Raw genomic sequence first — 10,671 nt, forward strand, 5'->3', positions numbered from 1 at the left:
CTATGCAACAATCATGCATGTTCTTCACATGTACCCCAAAACCTAAAACATAACTATATATATATATAGAAATTCTTAGGCCCCTAAGAGGTACAATTATTGCATAGACTCAGAAAGCATGTGTTCCTGAAGCTATACACACACACACACACACACACACACACACACACACACAGACTATATATAATGCAAAAGAAGTTGATATCTACATCTGCTTCTTGGTATAAGAAAGACTTTTTTTAAGATTGTGGAGAATATATGCATAAGTTTGCATTTTCAAGGAATTAACAGTTTTCTGGAAGCCCTACTATAAATTCTGTGATGTCCACTAATACATACTATCTCCTTCCCTCTGGATATTTTTATGTTGGGCTCAAAGCAAGAGAATACTAGAAAGGCACGAGGAATTGATAGCTTAAGGTAGGTTTTCCTGGTGTCAGCTGATAACCAGAAGGACTGGCAAACAAAATCCTCAGTTAAAGTGTAAAAAAGGTCTTTGGGAAAGGTATGCATTTCTGATTTATACTCCCAAATCAACCAAAATTAATGAAATAAAATTTTATTTTTATTGAAACAGGTGGAGAACTCTAAAGCACAGACCCCAAAGAACACCTGCTGGACATAACAAGGTTGAAAGAAGTTTCACAGGATGGTTGTAACTGGGCCACATATTTTTCTATGTAGAGAATATTGCAGCACAGGAAAAGAGAGACAATATATTTATGAATAATCGATTATGATACTCAAGTGGAATCAAATGAAGAACAAAAAAACTGTACTTGTGGTATCTTTCCCTGCTGCTGAACAGGAATGACAGCAGGACTGAAGCAGAAACAGCATGGTCAGTCACATTTTTATTGACTTAGCTTTTTTTTTTTTTTTTTTTTTAAATATGACAAGCCTTATTTTTTACTTCAAATGGACATTTCTGCCTCCCTCAAATTGTATCAAAATCTTAAGGGAATACCTAGGTAATTGGAATATACACAATGCTCTATACAATCAAGAGGCCAGGCTTAATCATATTCCATAACGAGGACAAGGCAAATTATTTCTTTAAAACATCCATTTTCTTATTGGAAGTGGTAGGAAAAGCAGCAATCTATTTTTTTTTTCAATAGTAGACGTGGTCTTCTACCCATAAGCTCCACTATATTAAAAGAGCGAAGTGGGCTTAACATCTCACTTAAGATAATTCAGCATTACCAGTTTTAAAAGAAATAAAAATACCTTAGGAACAAATCAGTCTGTTTTAACAAACTGTATTCATGCTAATGAAATTTTAATCTTCTTTGTCATGGCCAAAATCCAAATTGTAGGGCAATCTTGAGAAAAGATGGAATGTGAAATCTTGAGTTCAGTTTAGATGTCGTCAATATCTTCATCATCATCTCCAATGTCATCGAACTGAATTTCATCATCATCTCCCGGACCAAATGTATCCGTTTCATTGACTTTAGCATGCTCTGGAAGCTCGCCATATGCCTTCAGACTTCTGGCTTCGTCTGCATTGTATTTTAAAATTACATCCGCTTTGTTATCCTGGTAGTCTCGGAGACCAACCAATATTATGTCGGAGGTATTTATCCAAACCTTTTTTCTCAATTTTCCTCTGATGTGACATAACCTCTTTACACCATCGAAACACATTGCTTCTAGCCGTCCATTTCCCAACATTTTGATCACCTGAGCATACTCTTGACCGTCTTCTTTGAATACTAGTTCTCTTTTTTCCGATTCATTCTCATTCTTACCTCTACGTCTGTTTTTACCTCCTTTACCTTTATTCTTGGGCATGGCGGTGGCAGCGACCTCGCAGCGTCTCTAACTTCTTTCCGGGTGGCGGCGGTCGCTGCTCCGAAGGGCGACACGAGAGAGAGCGCAGGATGAAGCAGGTGCTGGAGGCCAGGCAGCGTGCGCGGGAGAAGCTCGCGACCTAGGTCTTAACCGCCAGCGTCCACGCTCAGCAACAGCAAATGGCGTCGTCCGACTTAGCTTTTCAACATCGAAGGGAATAGTGAAAGTTAAGTTTTGGAGAAGAAAAGAGATGTGAAACAATATCCTGGAACCAGCCTCTTAATTGTAGAAGACCAATATCATCTGAAGAAAACAAAATGTCTGACTTCCCAAAGGAAAATTCTGTGGGTTTATAATTTACACTAGGAGTCTTGCTAATTTTTTCTGCTGAAATCAAAGCATAAAACAGATCAAATTCTCCTGAGGGTCTCTGTTCCCATCATGAACTAGAACATACTGGTGGTTTAGAAGGACCAGGGGTTTAAAGAGATTTAGAGGGAGGAACACAGGGACCAAATTTTAAGACTAATGGTGGTCATGACCCCAGCTTCCATTCTACTCTCCTCCAGCTTCCCAAGGCTTAACACAGACTAGAGAAATTCAACGTTCTAAATTTTAACCTCAATTTTGAGGTGAAAAATTATAAAAGATCAGATAAAGGCATGACAGAGTCCAACAGTTTCTACTTATCCGCTTTTGGCACAAGTAAGACACTCATGTAGGACTTTACCTAAAAAATAACTGACAGAGAAAAAACCAGTCATGTTATCTGTGAAAAATTCTGCAACCACAAAGTAAGGAGAATATGGCAAGCAAAAGACCGTCAAAACACACAGCTGGGAAAAATTTCCTCCAAGATATTGAAGAATATTTCATGTTCAATGCTTTAAAAAGGAGAACAAAATCAAACTGCAGAAAACCAAAAGAAGAAAATGCAAAATGAAATATCAGTTTTTAAAAACATAGACAAGAGCAAAGTGTGAGAAGATGCCAGTTATGAAAATAATAATGGAGACTCAGAAGCATAATTGGTGTGCCTCATGAAGAAAACAGGACAGTAAAATAAAAATATTCAGAAATGTAACCGAAGAGAAATTTTGTGAAATTTTTAAAAACATGGGTTTTCAGTTATAAAGGGCAAACTGTGTCCTGAAGATAATTTCTGTCGAATCCTGCATCCAAATGCCGTAGGGGAATACCTACTGATCATGCAAGACACAGTCTCTTAAATAGTAAGGGAGGGTACCACCTTGGCAGAGTCTCAAATGTAAAAGGTTAAGAAAAGACGCTTACAGTATTCAGTAGGCTTGGATATGACCTAAGATAATTTTAGGGCATAAGAAAGTAAGCAAGACCTGAATAGAGAGTGGACAAAATTCATGAACTAGGCAAGTTGCTGGACTGTCAATTGCCTAATCTCCAGAACACGAGTGGTGAACTATTACCGCTAGTTCAGTTTGAGGTCTTCTCTTGCAGCCTATGCGTCTGAGTGAGGTTATAATAAAACCACTCAAGCTTAGTTTGTGTTGCATATTAATGTTTGGTTGATTTAGTACGTCTTGAACATCAGTGTTTTCCATTTCATTTATCTATATAAAGGAAAAAGATGCACATTAAGATAAAAACTAATGACTTTTTCTTATTCAAATGTTTTATTCAGGAAAGGAGCTTGAAGGCATCTGTAAAGAAGAAATATGTCACCTATAAAGTGGGAAAAGGTGCAGTAATCTTGGAATATTAGATGCCATTATAAGTGGAGCAGTGTGTAATTATTTGGAAGGAGAAGAAAGTATAATTCAGTAACGTCTATGCCCAGTCAAGCTGTCATTCATGAGATTAAGTTTGTGAGTCAAGACAACAAAAAGACATTTTAAATATACAACAATTCATGAATTATACAACTTAAGTGTGCTTCCTAAAAGTCGTTGTGTCTTATATACCAAACGATTGAAAAATAAACAAAAATAAAGAACTCCTATAGAGAGGTTATGAAATGATAGGAGAAGAAACACCTGTTTTGCAAGAGAGAGACAGAAACAGAACTCCTAATGTTCTTTGTTTAGGCCAGAAAGGACTAACAGGAGCTACTTATACAATTAGCATTCACTTATTGAAAGACAACTAGAACCTGTTCTAAGAACACAGAACGGAAAAAATAATCTTCCTGAAAAGTTCATTCAGTCCCCTAAAGCCAAAGTATCTGATTATGAAACTATAACATTCAATTCATGAAACATCCCCCCAATGGCAAATGACAGTTTTTATATCTTGTAGTAAGCAGACAAGAGCAATGAAATGTGATGCCCTCAGACACCCCGCTGGCTTTACGCTTATATAAAGTCCTCATTTGTGTTCTCTGGCAGCTGTATTTCTTTCTTGAAAGACACGGCTCCTGTTGGCTTGACTTAGATTTTTTTCATCTCTCCTTAAAGTGTGAGTGGTACAAACAAGTGAAAAAGAGGACCAGACCAGAAAGTCGTCAAGTGTGAAACTGAACCTTTAGCCAATCACCAAAAATACTGTCTTTGTGTCTCAGCAAAGTTCCATTAACTTTTGTTTATTTCTGGGTACCACAGTAGTTCTTCTTGATTATATCTAGCCTCAGCTGTGGACGTAATAGAGCTGTCTTATGAATCAATTAGCACATGGGGAAACTGTTCAACAATAACAAAAGTTATAAGCACCTGAGCTTGAGAATGTTTATCTCATCTGTACCTTAAATTATAGAAATTCAGCCATCCTTATTGCAGATGGCTTGATTTCTAAGAACTGTTAAAAGCTAAGCATCAGAACAAATGAACAGAAACTCTGCTACTATTTTGTTTTTTTATAAAACTAATTCTCACATGGAATGGCATAAGAAAATCAAAAAGTCAAATCAGAAAGTCAAAAGGAACTTTTTTTCTAATCTACAAAGACCTTGTTGGTGAATTTGTGCAATCAGTTTTTAATTCATTCCATGCAGTACTATTTCTCTCTTTGTAATAGCTGATCCTCAATATTGAGAACTATGATCCTTATCTTTAATATGGTGTTTCTAAGGTGGAATAAACTACACAGGCAAATCATCCGAGAAAGTGCCTAGCACAGCTCTTGGCCCATGGTTTATTGGTCTCTTCTATTTTAAAAAATTTTATTCAACTTAACATATTCTTGACTAATACTGTGTTTCACGCAGCTACTGATCCTTTTTGCAATAGATTGCTCAACACCAACAACTTATACAAGCTCAATAAAAATAGACTATTTCACATATCAAAATAAGGAAGTTCCGCTTTAGGGCAACTTACAATTGGACAATGAAAACTCTTTTTCAATCAGTCATAATTTTCATAAGCAGTGATGTATAATACAAATGTTAATATATAAAAAAATGAAACCTGAGTTGGTAGAAATGAAGAATATAAATTAGTTATGATTGATGATGTTCATCTGCTTTTTCTGAGATATGATCCATTCTCCCATATGCCATATGACCCTATTATAGGATACCAGGCAAGCACGCGCACGCACACAAACAGACACACACACACACCTATGTAAACAACAATATAAACAACTGTTTTCTCAGTGTGATATACAATACATAGCACACTGTTGGCCTTCATAAATATTAACTAATAATAATTTACATGTTGCCTTACTTAGAAAGTAAATACTACCTCATTTTAAAAGATCTTAGTTTTTCATCTGTGTTTGGGACCATATCCTGAATGTGTAGTTCTAGTTTCTAATGATATACTTTATGGTGCCAGTTTAATAAATGAAATAATTACCCAGACTTCCAGTGTCACATCAGAGCAGTGGTGAAGAGGCAGGCTTTCCTATTCAGCAGTTAGTGTAACAAGGGCAATTACACAGGTAGGAATCCCAGGAGAGCAGCCTGTTACACTGCTATAGAAAATCAGTTTGCTGCTTCTTATTTTTCTCCTGATGTTGACCCCTCCTGTTGGAAAACATGTAGATAAACTTGACGTCTTTCCTTTCCTCGCTCCATGATATTCAGCTTGAAAAAAAAAATTTTTAAATGTGATCTCATTTTAAAGAAAGAGATTATCTTGCTACATTTCAAATGGCTTTACATCAGCCTTCAGTAGCCATAGGCTGCTCAGGCATACATTTTATCACAGATGTCTCAAACTGTTTTCCTTTTATTGTAAGAACACATTCATACTGGTGACACATCCCCATGTGCAATTCTTGGTGTGTTAGTTTACCTGAGACTTTCCCTCTCTCAAGAATGTATACTGTAGCCCAAGTGAGTGATCAACTCATTACCATCACTGCTCCCTGCTGAGGCTGGGGACTTCTTCACTCCCTGCCCTGTCTGGTTCCAGGCTAGTTTGCCAAAAAGAGAAACTCAAGTAAGATTCAGAAGGCAAGGAGGAAGCCATTATCCTTGGGAGATCTCCAGAGGCCACAGCCTTAAAGACCACCACACCAGCTCCCACTGTGCAGGCCCAGAGAGGCCAGACATGACAAGATCCTTGGTTTCACCACAAGCTCAGTTTTCCCAGCCATTCCAGTGCTTTGAACTGAAATCATTGGCGATTGTTTCTTCAAACCTGTATCTACAGAACATCCAGCACCTACCATATTTGTAGAAACTTTAATTTCTATATTGAATCTTTTATTCCTAGAATAGTTTTAGGGACTATTTTCCTGTCTGAACTCTGACTGACCAAACCCAGAGAGATTGATATTACAGGGTATAACCTCATATCTGCCCTGATTTGTGAAAAGAAATAAATTAATCACAAACTGTAGCACTTCACTGTTAATAAGAATACTTGAGTTACATTGCATGAATGAATATGAAAATGTTATGTATTGTGACACTGGTTAAGAAACCCTTGCTATATTATTATTGTTGTTAGTACTGCTCTTCCATTGCTGCTTAAATTCCCTATGTAACAATAGCATGGATATATGACTTATTGTTCACTCAAGCAGTAATAAATGGGTAATTATCCATGGATATTATATGTAAACGTTTAATGATAATACATGAGTAATTATGCATGGATATTATATATAAATATTTAATAAAAACATTTAATACTAAGACTTTAACACAGATACAAATTTACCTGCCAGAGGGACATATAACACACTCCTTAGTTTTCTACTTATTTATGGTAACATTTTGTGAATCCTGAAGTCCTGCACAGTGACCCACTTTGTTTCATTTAGCCAGTAAAGAAAAAATTTCCCTTCCTCATCCCTACCCCTATCATTACTTTGTATTAATTCTTCTGCTTTTGTCAGAAATTTTCTGTATAAAAACAATTGTTGATTCTCTGCCAAGCAGTGGAAAAATAAGGGCTTTGAGTGAAAAAACCTGTGATTGAATCCACCCTTTACTAGATACTAAGGTGCACTACTTGAACTTTTTGGCCCTCAATATGTGTACATATAAAGTAAGAGAGATAATTCCACATGTAAAAGTATATGACAAAGATAAATAATATAAAGGCTCAACAATGTGTCTACCACATCACAGGGCTTCAACAAATGCTTGTTTACTGGGCAAGGCTGGACTGCTCTAAACTTCAGCTTCCTCAGCTGTGAAAGGACGCATTAATTATACTAACTCAGGAAGATGTTGTGAGATGAAATGAGTTTACACTTACCATCCAGCCTGAAAAAGAAGTGAGCTGATGGTTAATCAACCTGCCGCTGATCTTGTTAATCCCTGACAAGAGAAATGCTTTGTGAGTTTCTCAGAGACAACTCTTTTAACCAATCTTAAGGTTATTCAATAAATATTCAGTTTCTCAAAATTGCATTGAATATCTAGAAAATCTTCCCTGACCCTGACCCTGCAGTCACCCTTGCTGCTCTGCTAAGGCCTTAGTGTACATACTGTTGACTTTTTAATTCCAGCTGTGTTAAGGCTTTTTTAAACTTCACTCAACATCTGTGATCATGACTTTTATGTGTCCACTTGGCTATTTATTCAATCAAACACTAGTTACTGTTGTGAAGGTATATTTTTTTAGCAATGTTTAATATCTACAGTAAATTGACTTTAAATATAGGAAATTATCCTTGATCATCTAGGTTGGCCTCAGTCAAGCCACTGAATGACTTTACGAGCAAAACTGAGGCTTCCCAGAGAAAGAAGTGAACTGCAGTGTCAGCTTCTGCCTGACAGTTTCCAGACCGCTGGCCTTCAGATTACAGAGTTGCCTAGCCAGGCCCCCAGAATTACAGAAGCCAGTTTCTGGCAATAAATCTCTTTATATAACCCTGCTTCCACTAGGGTTTTCTTGTAGAACTCGAATACAACATCCTAATGCCCATATTAATATAATTTGCCTATGACATCCTAATGCCCATATTAATATAATTTGCCTTCTGTCTCACTAATTGCAATTCGTAGGAATAGTTTTGTCTATCATGACTTTGATGATTAGCTTTGAATAATATGTATCTCAAGACTAATAGAATAATGAAGACTAAGTCATTGTGATCCTTTATTTTACCAATAAATTTGGCTTGTTTCACAAAATGTCACTTAGATTGGTGATATTTCCCTTGTCGCACTCTAATCCCACTACCCCCATTCCAGGCTAAGAAAAAAAAATAGATGAATTTAAATTGTAGAGTTAGTTATTAGATGCTAAAGAAAATATGTGCTGAATATTAATAAATACAAGCAATAAAATCAAGTGTTCACAAAACAAACCAAATTATGGGTGGTCTGATAAGGAAAAAGATAAAGCTACTGATATAGATTAAAAACAAATTTACATTACTTGAATATGTAGACTATTTCATGAAGCTACTTACAGTCATTACTAGAAAAACAGTAATTTATAAAACTGCATATTCTGAAAAATTTAAAGATAGGGATAAAAGCCAACAGTGAAATTTTTTTATTGGTCTCAAAACTTCTTACTTCATGTCTATGCTGCTATAGCACTGACAGGTTGTTCCTTAATGAGGTTAAATGTTAATGTAACTGATATTTATAGATTATTCTATTAGGAACAATCATCATTGAATGTCTACCTAATACATCCTAGGAAATATGAGTTCGCTTATCTTAGGATTTTCATAATAACAACCCTATATCTGTAAAGAACAAGGATCTACAGCCTTTTAGGTAGTTTCTTTTATTTTGTTTTGCTACTTGTCTTCACATGCCTGACTCTGACATCCTCTTTTTCTTCCTACATCTCATTTCTCTTTATATCCATCATTGGGTGCGCTCTCTCTCTCTCCCCGTCCCTACCCCCCTCCCCCGCCCCTTTCTCTGTCTCTCTCTCTCAGTGCTATCTACTCAATGTTTCTCCCTAAAATCCCTATGTTGAAACCAAATCCCCAGTGTGATGGTAGTAGGCAGTGGGTCCTTTGTGAGATGATTATGTCATGAAAACAGAGCCCTCATGAACGGAACTAGCTCCCTTCTAAGAGAGACCCCAAATAATCCCCTCACCCCTTCTACCATGTAAGGACACAGTAAAAAGATGGCCATCTATGAACCAGAAAGTAAGTCTTCATCAGACATTGAATCTGCCCACTCCTAGATCTTTGGCTTCATAGTCTTCAGAACCATAAGAAATAAATTTTTGTTGCTTTTGAGCCACCTGGTCTATGGTATTTTTGGATGGACTAAGACACTCCATTTACATCTTTCTCTTCTGACTTCAATTTCCTTCTCTTCTTTTATTCTGTCACTGCCCTTTCAAAATGGTGTCACAAGCATCCTCATCATCTTTCTCTAAGCAGATGATGAACCCCAGAGTGAAGACTGATTTTATCACAACAAGCATTTCTCTCAGCACTCAGGACCATAGCTTGTACATATGCATTTGTTGGTTTTATGTGGAAGCACTGCTTTTGTTTAGTTCTACCTAGTTTTGAAACATACTTCCTCTTTCAGGAGAATTCCATGTTTCCTTATTATTAAAGTTGTAAGCACACAAATTTGACTCACCAACTGGCCACAGCTTCAGGGTTTTAGACTCCAGAAAAAATCTGCACACTGAGAGAGTTCAATTCCCTCATTGTGATGGGAAGACACAATAATAAGATACACATTTGGTATCCTAAGTAATCATGACTTGTTTGATTCTGTGTTCTCTTTACAGAGTTCGGTTCTCCAGACATTCCATGAATTCTGTGAGCTATGCAAGATCTTTCTGATGTATACCTTTTTTGCTCAACTTAACCATTATTGTTTCTGTTGTCTGCAATCAAGAACACTGTCTGCCCAGCATATTTTTAAAGTGTTCCATTACTTTGTGTGTTGTGTTGTGTTGTTTCATCTGAGGGATGTGGAGCATGGAGGGTGGGCAGGGATGGTGTCAGGTAGTTGAAAGACTTCTTTAGGTTTTGATATCCTGACAAAGAGAACTGTATCACATGAATGCTCAATAAACGGTGACAACTCTATAATTGATTGAGATTCTATGAACCTTCCCAGTGGATTCTGCTAAAAGGATGATGAAAAATATTACTAATACCACTTTTCCAGTGGCTCCCTGAGATAGAATGTATAAGTTACTATTTGTGCTTTTGAAGTAGGAAAAAGTCCTCAACATAGCTGAGAAGGATGTCAACTTAAAAATGAGTGAAAAACCTATGAAGCACTTATAATACTTTGAAGAAAAGTATAATAATGACAGGTTCTCATGCTGTTAGTCATTCATTAAAAAGTTATAAGAATTATTCTTTCTATCATAAACTTAAGTGACTAGGCCATAAAATGTAGAACATAAAGAAAATCATAAAATAGAAATAACTTGTAACCACAGGATTTAAAGTATAGAGTTAACATTTTATATAACCAGTAAAATTTTTCTAAAGGTAACAATATTTCTTTGCTATTCTGGTGAATGTTGTTTAAGTTCATAGTTTTTATTT

General features: G+C 36.3%; 1 protein-coding gene and 2 long non-coding RNA genes across 3 annotated transcripts in view; 1 reads left to right on the forward strand and 2 right to left on the reverse strand.

Annotated features, from left to right (window-relative positions):
- LOC118154540 (uncharacterized) overlaps positions 1-9,942 on the reverse strand; it is a 62,431-nt gene extending 52,489 nt beyond the window's left edge. Inside the window, exons 1-3 of the long non-coding RNA XR_004744540.3 lie at positions 9,743-9,942; positions 7,431-7,492; positions 5,574-5,803 (exon numbers count right to left, since the gene is read on the reverse strand). This is a non-coding gene — a long non-coding RNA (uncharacterized LOC118154540). The remainder of the gene's footprint in view (positions 1-5,573; positions 5,804-7,430; positions 7,493-9,742) is intronic.
- On the reverse strand, positions 1,266-1,918 carry LOC118154539 (eukaryotic translation initiation factor 1A, X-chromosomal-like). The gene has a single exon (XM_035304363.3). It carries the CDS (start codon positions 1,795-1,797, stop codon positions 1,363-1,365), a length of 435 nt encoding a protein of 144 aa, XP_035160254.1. The 5' UTR covers positions 1,798-1,918; the 3' UTR covers positions 1,266-1,362.
- On the forward strand, positions 1,956-4,638 carry LOC144576794 (uncharacterized). Its single transcript, XR_013519315.1, has 2 exons — positions 1,956-3,029; positions 3,458-4,638. It is a non-coding gene; the product is annotated as an uncharacterized LOC144576794 (long non-coding RNA).
- Positions 9,943-10,671: the final 729 nt, after the last annotated feature.

This window comes from Callithrix jacchus, chromosome 6 (assembly GCF_049354715.1).
Source record: "Callithrix jacchus isolate 240 chromosome 6, calJac240_pri, whole genome shotgun sequence".
Lineage (NCBI taxonomy): Eukaryota > Metazoa > Chordata > Mammalia > Primates > Cebidae > Callithrix > Callithrix jacchus.

Bases quoted from the DNA above. Each gene is read 5' to 3' on its own strand.
- LOC118154539 (XM_035304363.3), bottom strand. From the start codon at position 1,797: ATGCCCAAGAATAAAGGTAAAGGAGGTAAAAACAGACGTAGAGGTAAG.